The following is a 25,484-nucleotide window of genomic DNA, read 5'->3' as shown; positions in this document are numbered from 1 at the left end:
ACCTCACTCACCCTCCTGGCTGTTATGAGTGTTACTAGAAAAATAGTTTTCTTAGTCAAGTTTCTCAGCGATGCATTTGCCAAAGGCTCGAATTGATCTGAACAAATCCATTTAAGGACGATGTCCAAATTCCATGCTATTTGTTTAGGAACTTTCGTCTTCGAGGTATTAAAAGACTTAAGTAAATCTGTTAGATCCTGATTGTTCGAGATGTCTAGACCTCTGTGCTTAAATACCGAAGCAAGCATTGATCGATACCCTTAATCGTGCTCAAAGACAATCCTTTCTCCTTAAAAGGGATAGCAAGAACTTCGCTATTTGATTTAGAGAGGTTTTAGAAGACGAAACTCCATGTCTATTGCACCAGGTTCTAAACTGATTCCATCTAGCCTGGTATACTGCGCCGAAGACTTTCTTCTGGGTCGCGCAATAGCGCTTGCAACCTCCTTTGAAAAACCTCTCTTCCTGAGGAGTCGCTCGACAGTCTGCAGGCGACAAGTCAGAGCGGACAAGTTCTGATGGAACCTCAGGAAGTGGGGTTGTCTGAGTAGATCTTTCCTCGACGGGAGGATCCTCGGAAAATCTGCGAGGAGGAGGAGAAGATCTGGGAACCATTCCTCGATGGCCAGAAAGGAACGATTAGAGTCATCTTGGTGTTCTTGTGGTTCCTGAACTTTTCCAAGACCTTCCTGATAATTTTGAACGAAGGAAAAGCGTAAAGATCTAGGCAATCCCAACTCATTGTCATTGCATCCACCCAAAGTGCCTTGTCGTCCGGATCTGGGGAGCAATATACTGGGAGGCGTTTTGTTCTGTCTGTTGCAAATAGGTCTACTAGCGGACAACCCCACAGATTCCACAATCGTTTGCAAACCTGCGGATGTAAGGTCCATTCCGTGGGCAAGACTTGGTTCTTCCTGCTTAAAAGATCCGCTGTTACATTCCTCTCGCCTTTTATGAACCTGGTCAATAACGTGACCTCGTTCTCTTCCGACCATTCTAAAAGTTCCTTGGTCGTCTGATACAGGAGAAGGAATGAGTGCCCCTTGCCTCTTGATATAAGCAAGAGCTGTCGTGTTGTCCGACTGAACTAGAATAACCTTGCCTTTTACTTCTTGCTGAAATTGTATCAGGGCTAGATGTACCGCTTTCAGTTCTTTCACATTTATGTGCAGTTCTTTCTGCTCTTCCTGCCACAGGCCCGAACATTCCTTGTTGTCTAAAGTCGCTCCCACCCCTGATCCGAAGCGCCTGACAAGAGTGTGAGGTCTGGGTTCTTGATAAAAGAGAAATTCCCTCCTGTAGCCTTTCCTTGAATTCCACCAGAACAGCTCCTTCTTGATCTGATCTGAGATCTTGAAAAGAAAGGAATCCGGATGGGTTTTGCGTGGCCATTGGCTTTGTAGATAAAACTGCAGAGGCCTCATCTTGAGTCTCCCCAGTTTTACGAACTTCTCCATCGAGGCTAAGGTCCCCAGTAAGCTCATCCACTGGTTGGCTGAGCAAACCTCGCGATGTAGAAAGTCGTCTATCATGCTTAGACAAGACTCTACTCTCCGTATTGATGGAGAAGCCCGAAAAGTCAGAGAGTCCATTCTCACTCCCAAATAAACTATCTGCTGTGATGGTGACAGGGACGATTTCGGAACATTGACTAGTAGGCCTAGTTCCTTTACCAGAGATAATGTCTTCATTAGGTCCTCCACACATTTGGCTTTGGAGTGTGCTTTCAGAAGCCAGTCGTCCAGATACATTGACATCCTTATTCCTTGTAAGTGAAGATTCTTCGCCACCGTTGACAGAACTCTTGTAAACACTTGAGGTGCAGTTGACAGTCCGAAACAAAGAGCTCTGAACTGGAAAACTTTGCTTTGGAAAACAAACCTCAGGAACTTCCTTGATTCCTGATGGATAGGAACGTGGAAGTACGCATCCTGGAGGTCTATCGAGACCATCCAGTCGCCCGGTTGAAGAGATGCTAACACTGACTCTGTCGTTTCCATCGAAAATTTCGTCTTCTTTACGAAAACGTTCAATGCGCTCACGTCTAGAACCGGCCTCCAACCTCCCGACGCCTTTGAAACTAAAAAGAGACGGTTGTAAAACCCCGGAGAGCATGGGGTCGGCACTAACTCGATGGCTTGTTTCCTTAGTAGTGCTTCTACTTCTTCTCGAAGGGCGCAAAACTTCTGAGAGTCGTTGGAGTATGTTGGAAAAACGACTGGAGCGTCCGATAGAGGGGGCTTTTGTTGGAATGGGATGGAGTACCCCTCTCGGATCACCTGTAAGGTCCAAGGATCTTGAGTGACCTTTTGCCAGGCTTCCGAGAACGACTGGAGTCTGGCACCTACTGCTATGTGGAGGACAGCACACTCATTTCTTTTGTTGAAAATTGGAAGGTCGAGTAGAAGATTTTCCTTTCCCACGAAACTTGGAAAAGGGCCAAGAAGCAGACTTGCCCCTGAACGTCTTGGAAGTGTCCGAAAACACCGAAGTTTTGGTGGAAGTAGCTACCGGAGTAGTCTTCTTCGGCTTCTTTGCTGACTGAGCCAACAGGTCCTGTGTAGCTTTTTGTGTGAGAGCTTCAGCAGTCTCTCGAACTAATTCCTTCGGGAACAAGTGGTCCTTCGACAAAGGAGCAAAGAGGAGAGCAGACCTCTGGCTGCGGGAAACACCCTTCGCCAAAAAAGAGCACCAGAGTTGTCGTTTCTTCAGAACTCCGGTTGCAAAACCGGTTAGCTCCAAGGCACAATCGCATACCCCCTTGTCTATGCAGTCGACTACCAAGTGAAATCCGTCGACTGCGCATCCGAAAAGTCCGAATTCTTTGACTTTCCTAGCCAGAGCCGCCACTGACCAATCAAGGAAACTGATGACCTCCACAACAGCGAAAATACTCTTGAGAAGATGATCCAACTCTGACTGCGTGAAAAAGATCTTCGCTGATTGAAGAGCTGTGTGACGACTTGAATCCACTAGACTGGAGAAGTCTCCTTGAGCGGAGGCAGACACACCCAAAGAAAAACGTTCTCCAGTCTCGTACCACATGCGGCTGCGATGAGCCAATCTGGAGGGTGGAAGACAAAACATACTCTTGCCTTGCTCTCTCTTGTCTGAGAGCCAGGAATTAATTTTCTTGATAGCCTTCTTGGCCGAAATCGCCAAAACTAGGCGTGTAAAAGGAGCTGGATCCGAGGCGTTATCCCTCTTAAACTGCGATCTGGGAGAAGCCGGAGTCGAAGGCTTAAAAGAGTCCCCAAAGTTTTCCACGAAAAACTTGAGTAACTCCTTATAACCCGAAGATTTCTCCTTGATTCCTGGAAAGTCCTCTTCTATTTCTACATCTTCTTCGATTTCTTCGTCTACAGAAGACACAGGAGACAATTGGTGCACAGGAACAGTTTCCTGACGAAAAGTAGGTCGTGCGGAATCTAAAGTCTTACGACCATGCCGATGTGGCGCCGAATCCGTCAAGTGTGGCGCCGAATCCGTCAAGTGTGGCGCCGCGCCAAGCTGAAGTGGCGCCGCGCCATGCTGAAGTGGCGCTACGTCAACCGAACGTGGCGAATCCGGAGCCAGAGAAGAATGCTGAAGCGTCTGGTTGAGCCTCTTCATTGGTGCATGCGAAGTGGGAGGCTCTTGAGTCAAGACTTGTGGCGCATTCGAAGGAAGTGTCTCCGCAACAGGTGCTCCCGAAGCAGCACGAGCGCCACAAAAGAACTGAATAAGATCCGTCAATTTGTCCGTGACTTGAGCGACAAAACGGGGATCTTGTTGACCGGTAGTAGGAGGAGGCACTTTCTGCGATGAGGCTGGACGAGATGTAGACGCTCCTGGAACGGAAACACGCTTATTACGGGCAATAGTACGCGTAGGTTCCTTCCGACGAGGGGGCTGATCTACCGAAGAGGAGGAGGAAAAAGGTTCAGGATCCTCCCAGAAGCTACAGCCCGCATGCGGATCCGTCAACGATCTTTTCTTCGGAATCGCTGCAGGAGAGACGGCGCGAGACCTCTTGAGAGGGCGAGAAGAATGCTTGAAGCGCCCACTTCGAGGAAGAGTCAACGAATCATCACCACTAGAAGACACATCCCCAGCAGCGCCTTTTCTATGGCGTGCGGAAGCATCCTGGGAATGCACAACAGGAATACTTGAGGGGGTGACTGCTCGGGAGCAAGCCCCACTCGCCTCCTTTCGGTTTTCGACATGCCCTCTCCCTGAACCAGGGGAGTCCGACAGAGGTCTAGACCTGGGAGAACGAGTGGGCCGAACAGACACCTCCTCCACTAACACTTCACTTGAGGAGCCAATTTTTCAATGGCTTGGCCCATCGTCTGGATGGCTGAAAGCACAGCTGAAAATTTAGTGTCCATTTGGACTTTTAACTCTGACACGGTGATAGGATTGGGATCAACAGGGTCGGACAAAGGAGAGTTAATAGGAGAGGGGTTAACAGATTGAATTACCTGCCCTACAGACTTAGCAGATGATGACCTCTGCGAAGCTTTCCTAACTCTGTCCTTTTCTAACTTCCGTAGATATTTTTAAGGCTGACCATTCATCCGTTGTTAGATGCATACATTCCTCACATGTATTCTCTGAATTACAAAATTTACCCCTACATGAAGAGCAAACTGAATGGGGGTCGATAGCCGCCTTAGGCAAACGAGTCCTACAGCCTAAAGCACAATATCTATACTGGGAACCAGAATCAGACATATTGTACAAAGAATTAAATCCGACCACAAAAGCAAAGCGCTAGCAAAAAACCACAAAGAAATACTTAAGTATATATTGCAGACAAAAAATTCAACCACAAAACGAGACCGTGTTACCGGTCTCTCGGCAGAAAACTTAATGGGTTCTAGAACATTGTTGGGATAGTTCCTTGTTACCTATAGAGGGCGCTGGTAGAGGGATCACCTAGGTGTTTTTAGCACTAGCGCGAAATTTAAAATTCTGCCGCGCGTCAGAGACGACAGCTATATGTAACTACCAGGTAAGTCCTATAAGTAAAACTGAACATTCACAAATAATGAGGCAAAAACAATTATAACTCCCTGAGATGCAGGACATCCTTCCTTACACTGACGGCACTCAAAGGCACATGATCAACAAACATGAAACCTGAAAAATATAATTCCTTATTTTCCTTGAAAAACAGTTGGATAATCCCACAATAAATAAAAGAACAAACACTACATACACTAAGCCAGAATGACTTGAACACATCCATCCAGCTATTTCAAAGCTGTGCATATACTGGAAACTAAGTCATATGCCTGCTGAACAGCTGAACAATGCTTGCAAAACCATTCATCAACATTACAAATCCTGAAAGCTCTAATTAGTAAATATGGAATCATCACATAAGCAAAAATAAGTAAAAGATTCTGCATTCAACCAATATTTCAGGCACTATATATTTGCTATGAAAACACAGATAAAAATTTGTTGCAACTTACAAGATAAAAACCATAATACTCCAGAAATGACAACTTATGGGCAGCTTGTAAAATAACATCTTCAGCTGACCCTGAAATTTTTGTTCATCCAAATCACTGGGCAGGCAAGTTGGGTTTCGAGAGACAGTGGCACTGGCGGCAATATCAGAGAAGTGAAACATGCCTTAGAAAGAATAAAGAAATTTTAGATGAGGCACGTCAACACCTTCAACAGAAGGCCACATTACCAACAGTTACTAGAGCAAAACTGGAAACTTCAGCCACCTTAAACTGAAGAACTGCTAACCAAGTTAGTGGCTGAACATGACTTGCCTGATAGTGCCATTCCGATCAGAAAACAAAATATTTTAGTTTTGATACTGCAATACTGCACTTTGGGTAAGCACATTAAAACAAAGTATGAAGAAGAAGAAGAAGAAGAAGAAGAAGAAGAAGAAGAAGAAGAAGAAGAAGAAGAAGAAGAAGAAGAAGAAGAAGAAGAAGAAGAATGACAATTTGTGTTGATGGCACCCCTTTTGTCTTAAAACTGAGCAAAATAGGGCAACTACTAAAGGGCATCCCTCATCCACCTTAACTGACAGGCATTAAAGCGACAGTTTTATTATAAGGCAATGGTTTGTATCATATTACCATGGAAACTACAGTATAAGAATTGTGCAAAATGCAACAGAATAAATACATACCAAAGGGTTATACATGTACTTGTCCCTCTTGTACTTCCTTTTCTTATGTTTTCTATGTACATCCTTGTGGTTTACTGAAATACATGGTGATGGGGAAGAGGATCTCATTTTTTGTTTCCTTCTACTTTTCTTCCTAGATTTTCTTCCTGAAGAAGAAGAAGAAGAAGAAGAAGAAGAAGAAGAAGAAGAAGAAGAAGAAGAAGAAGAAGACGAAGAAGATGAAGAAGAAGAAGAGGAGGATGATGGGGTTCTCATTCTCTCTTCCCTTTTGCTTTTCTGTCTTGATTTTCCGGCAGACTTCCCGTCAGATTTATCTGCCTCTTTGTGAGATTTATTGCGTGTTTTTGCAATGCCATACTCTTTACCATCACTGGATGCTTTGGAGACTTCTTTTTTGGAAACGGTTTTTGTATTTTCATGGCTGCTACCTCCTACTGACTTGACATTAACCATGTTTCTCTTTTCTCCATCAACTACTGATTTCTTAGATACTGCTTCATGTGGCACAACATGAGATGCACTCTTCCTTTCTACTGCAATGGGTCTTACAGCTTTATTCTTGGACAAATTTTCATGATTTGACTCCTCAAAATCTTCACTGTACTTGCTGACAGCATTGTCACTACTGTTTTTTTCTGCAACAGATTCTGCAATGCTACTTTCACAGGGAATAGATAATTTTTCAATTACACTCTCTGCACTATTATAACTAGATGAACTGTTAACATCTTCATCTACTTGATCTTGAACAGACACAGAGACTAAAGATTTTGAACTACTTTTCCTTTTAATCCCTGGAATTACTAGCGAGTTTCGTCTGGACGAGTGAAACACATTTTTGGAAAATTCTGTGAGCAACACTCCTTCTAGCTTGTCTACACTACGATCGTCTTCCTCCACTTCGGCACCTGGGTAAAAAAGACTTACACTAGATTTCCTCATCAATTTCTTGAAAACTTCAGAGCTTCCAGAGAGGTTGCCTTTGGAAGGCGAGGAGAAATCCTCTCTCTCATCAACGGATTTTTTTTTAGCGACTTCACTTCTCACAACCTCTTCTTCTACCTCACTCAGCGAGTCAGAATACTCTCTCTCTTCTGGCCCGATATCGTTTTGTGAAATTTTGGATAGATCAGCATCCTCACTCAACTGTCCTATTATATCTTCCATGGTTATAATATTATCTAGGTTAAGCACATCATCGCTCTCATCTTGTACACTGCTGGTAGCAGAAATAGATTTTCTTGCCCCATCGTTATATTCCCTTTCAGCCTCATCTACATCTGAAATTGAACTTTCATTAAGATACCTGGCCAATTCATCATCTACAGACGAGTCATCATAGCTCCTGGGTTCCTTTTTGCTCTCAGTTTTCGGTGGATGAGAAACTATTTTATCATCACTAAAATCTTTCCTGCTATGTCTCTCTTCCTGAGTAGCCATTGTTGATGCAGCCTTTTTCTGGGGACTTTTCATATACTTTTTCTCAATTTTGCTGAATTCATCATGAGGTAAGGGTTTCTTGGCAGTTTGTCGGCCATATTTTTCACTTAGAGCCGTTATGTCAGAAGTAGTCACCAAGTGACCAATCTTTTGCGTCTTTTCACTTGCATGTAAATCATTTTTGCCGGGCAAACCTAAACTGTCGGACAATTCATCCTCAGGACTTGCGGGGCGGGATGAAATGTCGTCAAGTGCATTAATATCTTGTTTTAATTTGTTTGTCTTCCTACTCAACTGATTCAAGTACGCCTGAAATAAAGAAGATTAAATTATCTGACAAACATAACTATGAATTTGAAAAAAGTAAATCATTCTGGAAAAAAGTCATTATGTTTCTAATACAAACCACAGCCTTACTAGAATTTATTACTTTAGTGTATTCAAAAGGTATGCCGAATGAAAATTTAAACAAGAAAAATGCTTTCCTGCTACATTTTCACTCCTGTTTAGTGCCAACCTTTCCTGTTTGTTAACAGGAAGGAAGGAAGGAAGGACTTTGACAAAGGGCAATGCAGTTGCCTGCAGCTAAAAAATAAAGTTAATTCTTTCTGATGCATACAAGTATGAACTATTGCCTTACTTAAGCAAAGGTAAGCCAAGGAAGACGATAATGCTCTAAGGTAAGGATATTTCTCATCTACACCGAAATTATCAACACATCTTCAGATGAAAACCTCAATAGCCTAGCCTCTTAATGAAGCAACACTAGCTTTCAGTATGATCAGAAATGGAAATGGAAGACACGCAAAAGTTGGCCTAGATGTGTGTTCCAGCAAGATGAGCAGTTTGAGAACTAAAATCTGGATATCCAACTATAAACTACACATAGTATTCTGGGAGATGGTCTCTGATAAGTGAAGTAAAAACCTTAAGAAAAAGTTAACCAGCTTTGCAGTAGGAAATGGCTTCACTGACTGACATGTTAAGACACCATTGCAGAACAGACTGAAACAACATTAAGGTACTTGGGAGTGATACTTCTGGGTAGTAGTAACCCCTTTTGTGGTGAATGAGCACCACAACTCTCTTTTCTTCAAAACGTACAAAGAAAAGAGGGAAGTGAGCTCTGCGGATCCATCCCTTTTCTGCCAGGACTAGGCAATCCTCAGTCTTCCTGACTAAAGCTCCGATAGTCTTAACCTGACCCTCTCGTTCTAATACTCTGCATGGGGATTTAAATCCTGCTAAGGCCTTCAGAATTGCTTTATATTCTTGGGCTTTGTAGTGACAAGCATATCCAAAAAATGGGAAGAATCTGAGAAGCCAAGAGGGCACTGTAGTCATCACACTTACATACCGCACTCTGTTTGCATAAATCGTTTCCATGACTGAATGGTCTATTCTTCTACTTAGCTAGTCTTTTGTCCTTAAAACTGTCTTATGGTCTGTTGTCCTTCAAGCAGTCTTATAAATTTGCACTGCTTTCCAGCATATTTCTATTTACTTCATAAATCTTATACACTATCACTATATTTTACCTATTTTTCTGACTTTATAACTGGAGCAATTCACTGACACATATGGCAAATTCAGTGGGCTGAGAGGAAGTCATGCTGATGATTTAATTCCTACATTAATGCCTCCACGAGATGTCCATAATGGTTTCTATGACATTACAACGAACCAAAGTGAGACCCAATACGGGAGAAAGTAGCTAATTAAGCCCATTTTTCAAAATCCTGATCATTATCAAATCCAGATATTGATAAATTGTACCATCCAACAGGAAGTGCTAGATATGCAGTTAATCTGACCAGTCTTACCTTTTTACCTTTTCTTAGGGTTACCTCCCCAATCATGTACAGTAATGGCTTATTGGAACTTCAAAAATTCAAATTGGGTGCAAATGCTATTTTGTGTGGTAGGTTCACTTGAGCCTCATTTCGTAGTTTGTGTAATTTATTAATTTTTGTTATTTTTTTGTTTTCTTTCGTATTTTACTCATACAATTTACTCTACCTCTGTCAATTTCTTTCTGTACTAGGATGCTTCCCCTATTGAACCTTTAAGGGTTGCACCAACATTCTAATTCTAAAACCAGATGCAATTCTAGTTTTAAAATTAGAATGTTGGAGCAAGCTTAGAATGTTGGTGCAAGCCTTACAAGTTCAATAGGGGAAGCATCCTAGTACAGAAAAAGAATGACAGACGTAAAGAGTAAATTGTATGAGAGGAATAAGAAAGAAAACAAAAAAGATACCAAACAAAAATGAATATAATAAATGAAACAATTTATCAACATCTGGGTGTAGATAATGATCAGAATTTTGAAAAATGAGCTTAATAAGCTACTTTGTCATAGAAACCGCTTTGGACATCTCGTGAAGGCATTAACATAGAAATCATCAGCATGACTTCCTCTCAGCCCACTGCATCATAATAATAATAATAATAATAATAATACCACGACCGGTTGGTGGCCTGTCCAATATCGCTGCCAGAAGCACGATTACGGTTAACTTTAATCTTAAATAGAATAAAAACTACTGGTGCTAGAGGGCTGCGATTTGGTATGTTTGATGATTGGAGGGTGGATGATCAACATACTAATTTGCAGCCCTCTAGCCTTAGTAGTTTTTAAGATCTGAGGGCGGACAGAAAAAGTGCGAACGGACAGACAAAGCCGGCACAGTAGTTTTCTTTCACAGAAAATTAAAAACGTGAGTCAATAATTACACTAAAGAGGATTTTTTTTTAATTCTAAAGAGGATGCTTTTAATTTATTCTATTCTAAAGAGGATGTGGTTATTTTTTCTTAACTTTGTAAGAAACAGTCTTACATTTTGTGGCGGAACTAAAGACTGTTCAGTTATTTGAAGATTTTATTGGCAATTGCAACGCCGATAAGATTGCATTAATCTCATGTAATTACAAATAATTTCTACAGTGCATTTTGTAACACAATCCCAGTTTGATCAAAGTGTTTATCACAATGAATTTTGCGATGCAAAAATTATCTCACGAGTACTTGTAAGTTCTGGGACGGGAATTTTAATTAAGAGAATACTTTAACTCCGCCTGCCTGCTACTCCGAGTACCCCAAGGCTTTCGCTGCTTCCTATATTGTTTGTTTATTTTTTTTTTTTAAACGGCTGACTTTCAATGCTGTTTGTTTGTTTGCTTGTTACTGTTTTGTAAATAGCTGACTGCCCAAGGGTTATGTTCATAATAATAATAATAATGAACCAAACAAAAACTTCTTTCAGTTTTCTTCTGAAGATGGAAAGAGAAACCCACAAGATTCTTGTGTATAACTTGTTTACTGGTAAATATTTACATATCACTTTTGATCTCGAGTACTTTCAGGTCCTAACTGTGACCCTTTTTCACGAGATGAGGTAGTCAGGCTGGTTCAAGGCCCAGCAATCTTCTGGAACTTCTTCTCCCTGTGCTGCCATTTATATGATGGCTGTCCTGGTTTCCATTCTCTTGAGAGTTGTTAATCTCCTCCTGTCAGTCTGATATCCTTACCTGATGGTCAGTGGTATTAATCCTTGTGGTATGTGAGTAGTCACCATCGGTCTGTTGGGCAGGAGACCTAACTTCCAGGTCAGAAGGGTCGATCTTAGCTTCTTTTAATATTAAAGATCGGCTTATGGGATCTTCTGAGGTAAATCCTTTGTTTCCTTCTATCACTTTAATCTGTCTGATGAGTGCCCCTTCCACTAACCTCCTATGACTGATGTTATTGCTTTTGTATATAAGCCTACTGTTTTTAAAATCCATCCTATGGTCCTTTTCCCAACAATGCCTAGCTATAGCAATCCCCTGCGAGTTGAGTTGTACTGCCCTCCTGTGTTCTTGGATTCTAGTCCTTATTCCCCTACCTGTTTCACCCACATATTTGTCTCCACAATTGTTGCAATTAATTATGTATACTCCCCCTACGTCATCTGCATTACTATCTTCTTCCAATTTATTTTTATATACTTTGTTTTTTACGGTGTTGTCAAAGGTATACACAAATTTATATTTAATTTCTTTCATTTTTTATGTAATTTGTTTCATTTTAGGCATATAAGGGAGGGAAACTATTTTCTTGTTTTCTGTATTCCATGTACTCTCTGCATTTTCCCTGTAAAATAATAATAATAAATACCCGTATTTTATTAAAAACAATAATTACTTCTTTTTGAATACTCTATAAGAACCTGATCACCATGGAATTCAACATATTTGGGCTGTGTGGCAGTACAACTTCAGGAAAGAGATGTTCATAACCCTGAATTGCTGAAGTAGTCTGTTCTTTCCCTGAAGAGGATAAAGACCACAAGAACGGAAAGAATGGTCTAGGTTCGAGCCAACAGCATGAGCATCCTTTGAAAAAACAGCCTTTATTCTGACTTACTGAACATCAAAAATTAGACAGGATGTCGATTTGAATAGCGCAGGTAGACATTTCCACGATATCACACTGCCACCGCACTTGTCTGCATATCAGCTGGATCTGAAATGGCAAAGCTTCTCCATCTTGGTAGGGGGATAAAAAGAGACAGTGAGAAGGATTGTGAGGAGGAGTCAATAAATGAATGTGCTTCCTGCTAAATGAGGATGGGGGGATTCATAATGTAAGTTTTGTTAAAAAACGTCCGGGCTTTTACTAGTGACGCAAAGAGGAACATTCTGTGGAAAACCGCTAAATTCAAGGTGAGATTCTGAAGGACCCACTGCACTTTTCCAAATCTCTAATAGATCAGCAAAGGAAAAACTGATGATGGCAATCTCATCTGCATGGGAAAGTTATGTTCATTTTAGACAAAGATGGAGAAGAAGAAGAAAGAGAAGAGGCACTGACAATGTGTCTCCCTTAAAAGTAAAGAAAAGCACAAATACAATCCCCTGCTTTGCTGTTCCTGACTAACTTCGGAATGTTTTTTAGCACCAGTATTCCAGCTAAAGATTTCAGAGCTAAGCTTACAAATTTTACAAGACTACAACTATATTTCACTCAAGAGCTAATTTTAAAGGGAATCAGGTATCAATGGACAGAAATTAAAAATGCCATTTGGTAGTTTGCCTCTCCAGCACCCCAACTGCAAAAATTTGTGATCTGCTAGGTCCTACCCTCTTACATAGCTACGCAGACTCATGTAAACTAATAGGTTTTGCATTAAAACAAGTTGACTTATTTTATTGAAAACTTCAACATTTATTTTTTAAATACAAACCCACCAATTTCCACAGGCCTTCCCCATGGGACCTCTCATTTTGTGACCAGTAATCTAGACAACACTAGAGAATGATTTACCAAAGTTGGTTGCTGACTGGAGACAATGGGTCATATAAACTGATGGGTTTCCACTGACTAAATTTCGTTGTTTTCATAAAAGACTTCATTTTTATAATTCAAGTACTGTCTAGTCTAGGTAAAACATTGTACACTGACAAAAATACCAGAAACATGTACTGTACAGTAATTCACAGTAAGGCTGATGGCCTCAGAAAGTAAAACATTTCCAAACAGATACTCATTCAGTCAAAACTTTCATAAGAAATATCTACTGTTAGATATTTGTACATATATAAATAAAACCACCCACCAACCTCAGAAAATTTGTGAAATACTTTTGATATTACTTTTGATAATCATTTAAAACACTAGGAACTCACCTCTAAATCACTGTCTGATGCCATGGTCATCAGATTAACCAGGTGCCTTGACAGTAACCTAACACCAGGCTGTACCTGAAATGAAGAGAATTTAAAATTTGTATGTCTTATTCTTACCTCTACCTATTAAAAGCAGAAAAACCGATTAGTAGTAAGATCTATCTCACCATGGAGAGCCTGAGACCTGCTCAACTTTCTTATTTTTGAACTATGCTTGTACACATCAAATTTTGTACTTAAGACACAGTTAGGAAAGGGATCACACTCCCTGAAACTGAATACATTTACATCTTGTGATTGCAATAAGACATAACATTTGTTACACTTTCATATAAGCAGCAAACCTCTATATAAAGTATTTACTTGGGCCAAATATCTACTTCATATATCTGATTTGATATCATCAGAGTTGGTACTGTCTTACGGCCACTAAAATTTTAATAAATATCTACGGTAGTAACTAAGGACACTTCCCAAAACTTACTCTTCTCCAGCACAGGTTTACAGCTTAAGTTCACAGTTATTGTAGACCTTTAACATAACTGTTTGTCTATACTGTATTCATAGTATCCTCGGTTAGAATAACTGTTAGATTATTAGCACATGCTACTGAGTCACATTTGAAGACTCTAAAATGGGTCGCCCATTTCAGTTCTTTAATATGGGGGTGAAAATGGGAGCAAGGTATAGTCAAAGAATCTGGACAGCCGGGAAGAGTAAAAGGAATGGATGATAAGTATATGGCAGAAAGCAGTGCAATGGGGGCCAAAGAGACTCTAGGAGATTTCTGGACTCCTAGTGAATGTCCTTCCAGTGCCCCCGCGATAACCGTAGCCAAAAATTATGATCTTCACAAGGCACGTCCCACACTATATGGCAGGTAGGTCACTGAAACACAAATGGAGAGGTTTTTATAAGGTGTGACTTTAGGAAGCTAAGATTCAAGATCGCAGTAAGGTTGAAGGTCACGCTAAAAATGAAAGCTGTGAAGATATGTTGCGTTCAGCTGTTGGAAAATAGACTAGATTCCAGTAGGAAGGCCTAAAACTTCATGGAATAAGGGCATACAGAAAGACCTACACCAGATGGGATTGTAGAGATAATACACAAGAGATCTACTTTCATGTATAACACCATAAAGGAGAAATCTAACATAAAACAATAACATCAAGGATGTAAGTACACCTACAAAGTATTTGGAATGAATTAAGCCTACATAACATGAATACTATATAAAATCATTTGGAATGCTAAGGCACTGGTAATTTAAATTATATTAGGCTTCAGATCATACTACTTTAAAATTTCTTTATCTATTACACAAATACTTTTCCAAAAAAGGTCAGGATGACTTAGTTCTTACATTCAACAAAATTTTTTTAAAGTTGAACATATAACAGCCTGCAAATACAATACAGCAACCAATTTTGAAACTTATCTATGCAGGTGACCAGATGAAGCAGTTACGTGTTGGCCTTTTTTTTTTAATTTGGTACTTATGTTAGTTATAGCAGTGACTGAGAATACTGCATATAAATCATCATTAGGCTAAGCTACGGGATACCCTAAAAACTGGCCTGAAATTTTCACCATGTAATACAATAACTATAAAAAAATACTATCTCTACAAGCTGTTATCCTTTGTCATACAACTGAGACTGGAAGAATTAGAGCACGCATAAGCTACAGGGCAAGGGAAGTGAGAAAACGTAAGCTTGCTGAATATGTATTTAGGAAAATCATCAAATGTACTTAAGATGAACAGGCCTTTAATGCCACAGGAGTTATTTGTAGCAAAACCACTCTCGGGGAGCAGCCATTACATGTCTCAGCCCCTCGTGGCCTTGGTTAAGAGGATACCTAAAAGAGCAAATTTTTACTAGGAGTTGTTAGTTATTAACATCTTTAGTGCTTTAGTTTTTCCCTATCTCATCAACTGCAATATCTTTTCTTTAATACAATTCCTATCACTGATATACTATTGAAATTGACTTTTTTCAAATATGGCACCATATATTTATTACGAAGGATTTTCATCGCAGTATTCAATTTAGTGTAATGTGCTCCTATCTGCCTTTATTGTGATATTCAACCAGAACAGATTTTCAGCAAAAAAAAAAAACTGTTTTCGATTATGATGAAAACAGAGAATCTGGTAATTTTTTGGGGGAAAAAATGGTAATTTGCAAATAAAGATTAACCCCCTACTCACACTAAAATTACAAGATTGCCTGGAAAGGGGTGACACTAATTCAAACTGGATCAAACAAAAAGCAAAATCCAAAAACCTGCATGCCACAACCAACAGTTATTAGGCCTACAGAAATAGACCACGTAATCTCCTAAGGTGCCAAATCCTACCTACCAAAGAGGATTCAGTGCCTTGGATTTTACTTAATTTTCACTGGGCTTTGTTAGCTATTAACATCGTGAGTGCTTTAATTTTTTCCAGTCTCACCAACTGCAATAACTTTTCTTTACTATAATTTCTGTCACAGATATGCTGCAGAAATTTGACTTTTTTTTTAAATATGGCACCATATATTCATTACATAGGATTTTTAATGCAGTATTCAACTTAGTGTAATGTGCAGCCATCTGTCTATATTGTGAATAAAAATGTCCAATCAGAACAGACTCTCAGCAAAAAAAAATTGTTTTTGATTATGATGAAAACAGAATCTGGTAATTTTTTTTTTTAAATTAGTAATTAACAAATAAAGATTAAAAACACCTACCCACACTGCAATTACAGGACTAACTGGAAAAGGGTGACACTACTGCAGAGTGAGTCAAACCAAAAGCAAAATCAAACTAACTGCATGCCACAACCAATAGCTATCAGGCCTATAGAGACAGCCCACATAACCTAAGGTGTCAAATCCTACCTAGCAAAGAGGATTCAGCACCTTGGATTTCACTTAACCTTGGATAAAAGGGTGACAAATGGTACTTGTGCCCAAATGTCCAATAAAAAACTGACAGACTGATGGCAGCAAATTATACTAATCCTACACACTAAAAATGGAAAGCAATTCTGTATATTCATATCAGCATATCAACAATAAAAACTTTTACATCTTACAAATACAAAACTGTATGTTTCCCATTAAATTCATAAAGAAAAGTTGTGGCACTTGACAAGTCAGACACAATGACAGGCCTACAGAACACGACACTGCATTCATAAAAACTTAACGAAGGAGAAACTAGTAAAATGTTCATTGCCCTAATATACTTCCATAACATAAAATATTGCAGTACTAGAGGTTAAAAAATAAAGTCTACTTAATATTCAAGGCGGCCCAATGGACTTAACCTACGTGTTTTACAAGATCTGTTTGGCGTGCCTGTCAGTCTAGGTAATATATAGTTGTTTGCAGTTTTTGTCTGATATTTGATAATTACTAAAAAAAGTTACAATCTAAAGTACGGTATTTATTAAGGGGCATATCAGGGTCTGCCCGAATGAAATCCCACTGGGTTATCTAATAGCATGTCTCAGCCAATCTTACAAAAACATGTTAAACTGAACCTTTCAACACGAAATCGTTTCTAAGATTAATAATGGTGTCCTGACCTTCTTGAACTAATTCTAAAATGCTCGAATAATATTAAACACAAAATACTGAACATTGGCTGACATACCGGTTAAAGCATTGGTACCTAGGTACTTTAAAGTCGCGAATGAAACAGTTTTGACGCCATTTACCTGAAGAATGAATCCCTATCTCCAATTCAACAACTCTGCTGCGCTTTCCCGGTCAGTAGGAATTTGGACTTTGACGTTTAATAAAACAACTAAAATAAAGATTTCGCCTACATTTCATCATTTTCCTCCTCAGTCGCACTTTGATGACGTCACACCAAAACAAATTACATAGCCAATAGCATTACTACATGAAGCACAGTTGGCCAATGAAGTTAGTCCAAGTGAAGAATTCTGGCCAATCACGTTTCTCCAAGTTAGAAACAACACGCCTATGTTTATACTATAGATGAATGAATCCTGGGATTCCAGTGGAGTTGTCATAAACCCCCAACATTGAAAAACGGGATAAAAATTGATAAAAGCATACTTTTTACGACTTATCTAATAAATATATATTTCTATAATCACATATATTGAAATATATAAGTTGTTTTCCTGCAGACGAAGCGCTGTGTAAGAACAGAAGACGACCAATCCCTTACCCTTTAGTCGTTTCAAGTTCTCTATAACGTCCCGGTTTTCTTACTTATGAACCTTTTGTCAGAGGACCAATGGGCGCTCTCCACTTGGATCGGCTTCTGAGCAAAATCTTGGAGCAGTCGAGGTTGAATGAGAGTGCGTGAAGGTCCTCAATCGGTACCGGTCGGCCTGCTGAAGAACTAAAGCATGAAAATTTTGGCGTTTTTAGCCTTATTAGGCTTTGCTGCGGTGGAATCTAAGGTGTTCTTCCAAGAGACTTTCTCCAGTGCAGGTAATTTGAAAAGTTTCGAGTTTAAACTGTACTTACATGGTGACTGAAATACCGGCAAGTGATTTTGACTGGCCTTAAAATCCTTTTGCCTTTATATTCTTTCTGCACGACTTTTAACCCTTTAAACTGTTGCCAGTTGACTCTGCTCGGAGATTTCATTATTGCACGTGAAAAATCTGTTCGTATTAATGGACAGTAAAAAGTGAAAGTTCTAAGGGTAGACATGCCCAAGCTTGACCGGTAGCAATTGTTGACGTGGTGCTAGTTACTTGGGCTTGCCGGTAATTACCCTGTTGAACGATGCTTTTGGAAGTCGGTGAAAGTCCTGGGTATTCTCATTTAAAATATTTCAATCTGATTAAACTGTTAGCCAAAATGTCGTGGCAAATCAGGCTTGGTAAACTTTCAACGTAGTGCAAACCAAAAGTTTTTGAAAGGATAGTATCTTGTTATAATGCACAGGACTTTTGCTAAAATCCTCGATCGTCGTATCTCATGTTTTGCTTGCGACGTCTCCATATATAACTTGTGCTGTGGACTAAGGGCTGATCTTACAGTTCTTAAACTAGACTTTGACCCATTTCCTTTACCCTCCCGAAAACACATTTTCCGCCCCAGTCAATTTGAATGGCTAGGCTTTACCCTCTCCCCCCAATATCTAGCCATACCCAGATATCCACAGGCATAATTTGTAAGTGAAATTCAGAAATTCATCCCAATCTAACCTTTCTACACCAGTAGGGGCCCACCTGGCTTCCCTAAAACCACACAGCATATTTCGTTTTGTGCATTAAGGTTGGGAGGTTCTCTGTAAAAAGTACTACACCTGGTCCACTAATTTTCTTTAGCTAAGGACAAGCTGCCCATAATTGTTTGATGCTACTGTGACTCACTGATATGTGTACAGTTGTCCTTGGGGGTAGTGTTCACGGTGTACTTAGGGTATATGGAGGGTTATTCTCCCAGGTCGCCATTGAATTCTTGAATGTATGCCCAATTTAATGTAATTTTGATGTCCAGCCATTTCAGTTCCCTCCACTTGAAAGCTGATTGGCTGGAAGTGCCCCAGTGCTTGGCTTTACCCATCTTTCATTGCTTTGTCTTTGTGAAAAGACTTGGGTTATGTAAGTTTTCAGTTTTTGTTAGTGAACCAGTCTCAATTCCTTTTGTACACTAGATGTTGATAGGCTATCATACGAATTTAAAACCGTTTTGTTGAATCTAAATTTTTTAGCCTGTCTTTAGTATTTTTAGGATTTTTTTTGGCCAGGAATAAGCTCTTGAATGTATTGGAATAACATCAAGAATTGTTGTAAAGTAATAGTATTTTTCCCTTTCAGTGATGCCATTTGCAACAAAATCAAAATTCATTTATGCACATTAACATTCAGTTGTCAGGATCTCTTTGCTGACCATTGGTTATGAGTGAATGCTTTTACATCCTAGTTCTGTATTAAGTCAATGAAAAACTTTTGCAATCTAGTTCTGTTTCAAGTCTGAAAAATGGGCTTGTTTGTTTCAGCTGATCATTTTCATGTTAGACATAATCTGATGTGGATAGAGAACAGATACACACACACACATATATATATATATATATATATATATATATATATATATATATATATATAATATATTTTTTTTTTTTTTTTTTTTTTTTTTTTTTTTTTTTTTTTTGTTTTGGCAAATGTTTGAGGTTAGGTAATCTTATTTGCCTGCTTATGCAAAAGTTTTGAAAATGAAAGTAAGGTACTCTTATTTGCCTGCTAATGCAAAAGTTTTGAAAATGAAAGTAAGACCATACTGTAATGATGTTTTTAGGAAAAAATTACTTCGAATTGTTTAGTTTTCTTAATTAAACTTCCTGTAAGGGGGGATAGTTACATCAATGCACCTCATGTGGTGTACTGTAGGCATTACTTAGGGATTTTGCAGCGTCCCTTTGGCTCCTAGCAGCAACCTCTTTCATTCCATTTACTGTACCTCTGTTTATATTCTTCCATCTGATTTTCCACCCATTCCTAAAAACTTTAACGTTGCAGCTGCAAGATTTTCCTCCTGTTATTCAACTTTCCCTTTTAGTGCTGAATGACCTCGTAGTTCGCAGTGCTTGGCCTTTGGCCTCAATTCTATACATTTTATCTTAATTCTCCCAGAGCAAGTTAATTTGATATGCCATATTTGACTTTAAATATTAGCTTTACTTCTGTGCAGTTTAACCAACTCATTTACTAAACATAAAAGACATTGTGCAGGTTGTATTTCCTTTGGGTCCACAAAATGCTATGTTCTTGGGTACAGCTGTTTGGGTAAACTGCACTTAGTTTCCCGCATTGTTGGCATTAACATTGGCGAATGCTGTGGTAAATCACTGGGGTCAGGTTGTAAAGATGGAGTGGTCCCTACTTCTTCAGATGGTGTATAGGCTGTTTTAGCTGTGGGGTTCTTCAGGCTAGGCTTGACTTTTTTGCACCTGGGCTGAACAGAAAACTTTCACTATTCTCCCATTCCAGTCTTCTAGGTGGTAATGGAAGTGGTATTCCAATATCCCAGGAATAATTAAGGAAGTTCACCCTGGTGTGTTGGGTGATCGATTATGATCACTGAGTTTCAGGATAAACCAGATTACTACTCAGTGGTATAAAGAAGTTGCATCCAGATCTGCTGACCCTCCTGTTTAGGGGTCATGTTCACCTTTGCTGAGACAAGCTCCTGTCAGTCTCTTCCGTAACTGTACACAGTTGTAACCGGGTTTCAGATTGAAGAGCTTGGATCTCCCCTCGCAACCCGGAACATCGCAAGAAAAATGTTTAAAAATTAGAAATAATGAAGAGAGCCTTACCTTACCTTTAATCCTTTGGGTGGACTGTAACGGTATTTTCATTCTGATGTAGTGTGCATCAAAAGACCTCCGAATTTGGACCATGTAGTAGCTGTATGTACCCGTTGCGGCGTAAGATATATCTTAGGAACATCCGCTGTAACCCGGATACTGCCTGCATACATCACTCAGGTCCAGGGCCCTATTGCATTGTCATCCAATATACTAGATAGAGTAGGTTACAGGAGTCATTGCATCCCTTGCTTGCTTTCGTAACGGGGGTTCTTGGCAGTCCTGGGTGGAGCTCAACTTCAGTCAGTTCAGAGACTACCTAGCACCAAAGGAGTGAGTCTCCTGTATAAAAGGGAGTACAGCAGTTTGTATTTCCTTAAGAATAAATTTTGAAATTTGTTTTTCTAAGGTATTACAGATACTGTAAGAGCATAATCATACTCCCACCTCAGCCACCCTGCTGTGTCCCTGTGATCAAAGGAAAACATGCCTAGTGGCAAGTTAGTATTCCTCAGCTTGCCCTCATAGCCACCAGTTAAGCCCATTACAGAGTTCAAATTTTAAGGTTCCACAAAAGGATAATGCTGCAGTACTTAAAAGGCTCTGGTTTGTATACATTGGGAAAATACTTTCAAAATTTTCAGTTGCTGTTCTGTATATTAGATTTTTTAAGGAAATTTTGAAATGTGTATATTTTTTTTAATGCAAATTGCACCCCTGGGAGTTTTCAACTTATTCACATTGATCTGTCTTCTGTAAAGGATAGTGACTTCATTTCAATATCTTTTCAGATTGGGAATCAAAATGGGTCCAGTCTGAGCACAAAGGCAAGGAGTTTGGTAAATTCAAGTTGACACCTGGAAAATTTTATGGTGATGCCGAAAAAGATAAGGGAATACAAACATCACAGGTAAGTTATTTTATTTTAAATACAGTACTTAATATGTAATTGTATCTGATCTTCCGGTAGGTTGCATAAAAATACACTGTTGGGAAATGTGTTAATAGTTGAGGTGGAGCCTAAATTACTTATCTACTTGTAGTCCATCTTGGTTTGGTGGTCTCATCGAACTTTATCAATAGCAGTGGGAAAAGCATTTACACTTGCAATTTTAAGGGACAGCAACATTGAACTGTTTTTCTGTGAAGTGCATAGGTTTCTCAACAGTTGCCATACAGAAGGAAATCATTACATTATTATTGTAAGGGAGAATTCCTTTTTTTTTTTTTTTTAATATACTATATACTCATATTTATGACTCAATGCTAGCATGAATTTTTTTTGGATGTAAAAATAAGTTGGGCAAGTTTAAGATTTGTCCACAGGAATACCAGTAGAATATTGGTGGCTTGGGGATGCTGGTATTTTGAAAACTCCAATGCACCGAAGTCTGTATAGACTGTAATGGCCTTAATTTTAGTTACCAATCATTTTTTTTACATGTGCATTAGTTAATTTGTACCTTTACCATGTTAGATACTTGTGTAATGATTATAGTTCAAATTATGGCATGGTAATCACATTAAACTGTAATTTGGGAGAACTTCTGAAGGTTTAATAAGCATTCCCCAGAATGAGCCAAAAGGCTGTGGGCTTGTAGAACATGTTTCAGCAGATAAGGGCCCAGATTTGATGAAGGAAAAAGTTGCTCAAAGAATTGATATTTTGAAGTACAAAACCAGAGTTGGTAGGGAAAAAAAACTGGAGCTAGCGGTGAACATTTACGGGCTGTGGCTCGGAAGTTTTGAGGACAGCTGTTATACCAAATGGCACAAGGAGCTTAAATGTTGTGCCAGATATTCCTACCACAGATGCATCATACTTTACCCATGCACAATTGAAAGGTGCCTAATCTGCCTTGAACATTAAATATTAGTGTACCTTCATAAAATGTATTTTATTTCAAGAGTGGTTGTGTAATACTACTTATTACTGAAATGCTCAAGTTCCCTTGGTTCAGATATTTTAGTTACTCTTGCCCAACAAGTGCTTGCTTTTCAGTTTCAGTAGTTTTATTTTTAGCTCTACAAAATTCTTTCCGGTGGTGGGTGTTTGGAGTGTCAAACGTTGCCCCTTAAGAACATAACTTTTCTAAAAAATATAGTTAAGGTTGGATGCCTGAGTTGTAATTTTGTCTTTATTACTGAGACCACGTTGCAGAAGCGTTGGGGGAAGTTAATTAGAAGTTCCTGGTTTGTTTGAAAATAGGAACATTGCCTACAGTCAAATAGCTCGAAGGTTTTAGTATCTGCAGTTTTGTAGGATATATTTAGTGAAATCTTCGGTCTGGCACCATTATTGATTGTAATAATTCATTGCCAGTAAATGGCGTTAATTTGTATTTATATAGTTTAGACACTATATCAGTATTTCACAGAGCAAATGCAATTATTGTAAAAGGAATTCTTGTATTACAGGATGCCCGCTTCTATGGATTGTCATCAAAGTTTGAGCCTTTCAGCAACAAGGAGTCACCTTTGGTAATTCAGTTCACCGTGAAGCATGAGCAGAACATCGATTGTGGTGGTGGTTACCTAAAAGTATTTGACTGCTCCCTCGACCAGAAAGATATGCACGGCGAATCTCCATACCTTATTATGTTTGGTTAGTATTTTTTTCATGCGGTTTAGTATCTCTCAATGCATTCCTGAGTTTTAAAATATTGTTTTTAAGTGTAGGCCTGTTAATTTCTTTTGCATTTTGTCATAGCCGCTATAGTCAAAGGTCTCCAGTGGTTTTTCAGTTCTTTTCCATTCTAAACTTGGCTTTTTTTGGGGGGGGGTTGCGGCTTGTTACATCATTTTCTTTATTGGGCTAGATGGGGAGGGCTATTTTATAAGTATTTTGTACTATAAGTTTCTTCAGGCATTTGAAGTGAAGAAATTGGTGATTAAAGGCCATTCTAAAGGTACTGATGTGAAGTATTCCATTAATTTAGTTTGTATTACAGTACCTTGATTGAGTAGGCTATGTAAACAGCTAAAAGGGTATCCATTAGGTGACTATAGTGGATTAATTTGAGTATCATTACAGTGTTTTTAAAACTGTCCAATGTGCATTTTGTCTACATACAGTACTTATGAATGGTTAAGAATACGTATTGAGCATTAATACAACTGGATGTTGACCTTCCCTAGGAATTTTTCCTCAGTTTATTGGGTCACCTATACCTTTTTCATAATCTTGCACAAATATATTGCTATTTTTTTATTTTTCTGCTGTGAGAGTTAAGGGTGTTTAGTTTCCTGTTACATAAGGTGGTTTACATTTTCTTTAGAATGTCAGAATTTTTTAAGTTATCAGAGTAGGTGACTTTCAGATTCAGAACTATTGTCAAGTATGGTGCCCATTGAGTTAAATATCTTTGGGAATTTTACTGTGCAATGCTGCCTGTTACTCCATTGCACTGAATTGTTCCCTTTGTTCTTAAGGGTTTGCGTGTGCACAAACAATTTGAAGAGGTTAAAATTGCTGTTCTGTCAGCAGTAGTTTTCCTCTTTTATTAATTTTATATAATTATTATCATACCAATTAACAATGATTTAAATCTCTACTCAGGTCCCGACATTTGTGGTCCAGGCACTAAAAAGGTTCATGTAATCTTCAATTACAAAGGAAAGAACCAGCTTATCAAAAAAGACATCAGATGTAAGGACGATGTCTTCTCCCATTTGTACACTTTGATTGTGAATCCTGACAATACCTATGAGGTCTTGATTGACAATGAGAAGGCCCAGTCTGGAGGACTTGAAGATGACTGGGATTTCCTACCCCCAAAGAAGATCAAGGATCCAGAAGCCAGCAAACCTGACGACTGGGACGACAGGCCTACCATTCCTGACCCTGAAGACTCCAAACCAGAAGATTGGGATCAACCAGAGCACATTCCTGACCCAGATGCCAACAAACCAGAAGATTGGGACGATGAAATGGACGGTGAATGGGAACCCCCAATGATTGATAACCCAGACTACAAAGGTGAATGGAAACCCAAACAGATCGATAATCCTGACTACAAGGGACCTTGGGTTCATCCAGAGATTGACAACCCAGAATACACACCTGATAATGAAATTTACAAATACGATGAGATTTGCGCTGTTGGTCTAGATTTATGGCAGGTAAAATCTGGTACCATATTTGACAATTTCCTCGTTGGTAACGACATAGAGGAGGCACGAAAAATTGGCGAAGAAACATGGGGAGCTACCAAAGAAGCTGCTAAAAAAATGAAGGATGAACAGGACGAAGAAGAAAGAAAGAAGGCCGAGGAAGAAGCGAAGGCAGCAGGTGGCGATGAGGAGGAGGACGACGACGACGAGGACCTGGATGATGAAGATGACGATGATCTTGACAATGAATTGGAGCATGATGAGCTTTAATTTTTTTAATATTTATAAGGATATGAGGCAGTTATTTAAGTACAGTAGCCTGTTTGAGAGGACTTTTTAGTCAGACAGGAAAGGAAGACTTTCATATTAGTTTCTCGCTGGAACACCTGATCTTACCATCATGGTTAGGATGAAGTGCTTCAGTAATAGTCTCGGGGAACCTGTAGGGTGAGGTTGCGCAATATTTGATCATTCCAAAGTCTCGGCCTGAGGTTCTCGGACAAACGCCGTCCCCAGCGGAAGGTGTTCGCATTTCACTTATCACCTGTCGTCATCCCATTCCCATCGTCATCAATGAGTATGCAGCACAATCCTGAATGTTTGTAAATCTTGTGTGAAGTGCTGTAGTGCTATACATTACTAGTAGTGCAGCACCTAAGGTGTGAATGATTTAATTTCCAATAAATATAAATTGGGATGCAGTTTTTCATTACCATTCAAAATTAGCTTAAACAGTCCGATGTACAACGCATACTTTGAGAATGCTGGTGCAAGGATGTAAACGAACATCAGGTAATGCAGTTGAAGTAGTACCTTT

General features: G+C 39.3%; 2 protein-coding genes across 10 annotated transcripts in view; one reads left to right on the top strand and one right to left on the bottom strand.

The window, feature by feature from the left end:
- Positions 1–17,133, bottom strand: part of LOC136828953 (micronuclear linker histone polyprotein-like) — a 28,733-nt gene extending 11,600 nt beyond the window's left edge. For 5 of the 9 annotated variants that reach the window (XR_010850266.1, XR_010850265.1, XR_010850264.1 and 2 more), the window contains exons 1-3: positions 16,971–17,132; positions 13,259–13,333; positions 6,149–7,897 (exon numbers count right to left, since the gene is read on the bottom strand). Coding sequence is in view for 3 of the 9 variants with exons in the window: in XM_067087341.1 (XP_066943442.1) it covers positions 6,149–7,897; positions 13,259–13,288 (1,779 nt within the window). In the remaining 6 variants the exon portion in view is untranslated. Of the gene's footprint in view, positions 1–6,148; positions 7,898–13,258; positions 13,334–16,906 lie in introns of all 9 variants that reach the window. The other 4 variants (XR_010850268.1, XM_067087342.1, XR_010850267.1 and 1 more) reach the window with 3 other exon arrangements.
- A 361-nt stretch (positions 17,134–17,494) lies between these two features.
- Calr (calreticulin) lies at positions 17,495–25,364 on the top strand. Its single transcript, XM_067087339.1, has 4 exons — positions 17,495–17,721; positions 21,346–21,464; positions 22,973–23,159; positions 24,114–25,364. Exons 1-4 carry the CDS (start codon positions 17,637–17,639, stop codon positions 24,935–24,937), a joined length of 1,215 nt encoding a protein of 404 aa, XP_066943440.1. The 5' UTR covers positions 17,495–17,636; the 3' UTR covers positions 24,938–25,364.
- Positions 25,365–25,484: the final 120 nt, after the last annotated feature.

Source organism: Macrobrachium rosenbergii, chromosome 43 (assembly GCF_040412425.1).
Source record: "Macrobrachium rosenbergii isolate ZJJX-2024 chromosome 43, ASM4041242v1, whole genome shotgun sequence".
NCBI classification, from domain to species: Eukaryota; Metazoa; Arthropoda; class Malacostraca; order Decapoda; family Palaemonidae; genus Macrobrachium; species Macrobrachium rosenbergii.
The sequence above is the reverse complement of the archived record's forward strand: the minus strand, read 5'-3'. Positions and strand labels throughout refer to the sequence as shown.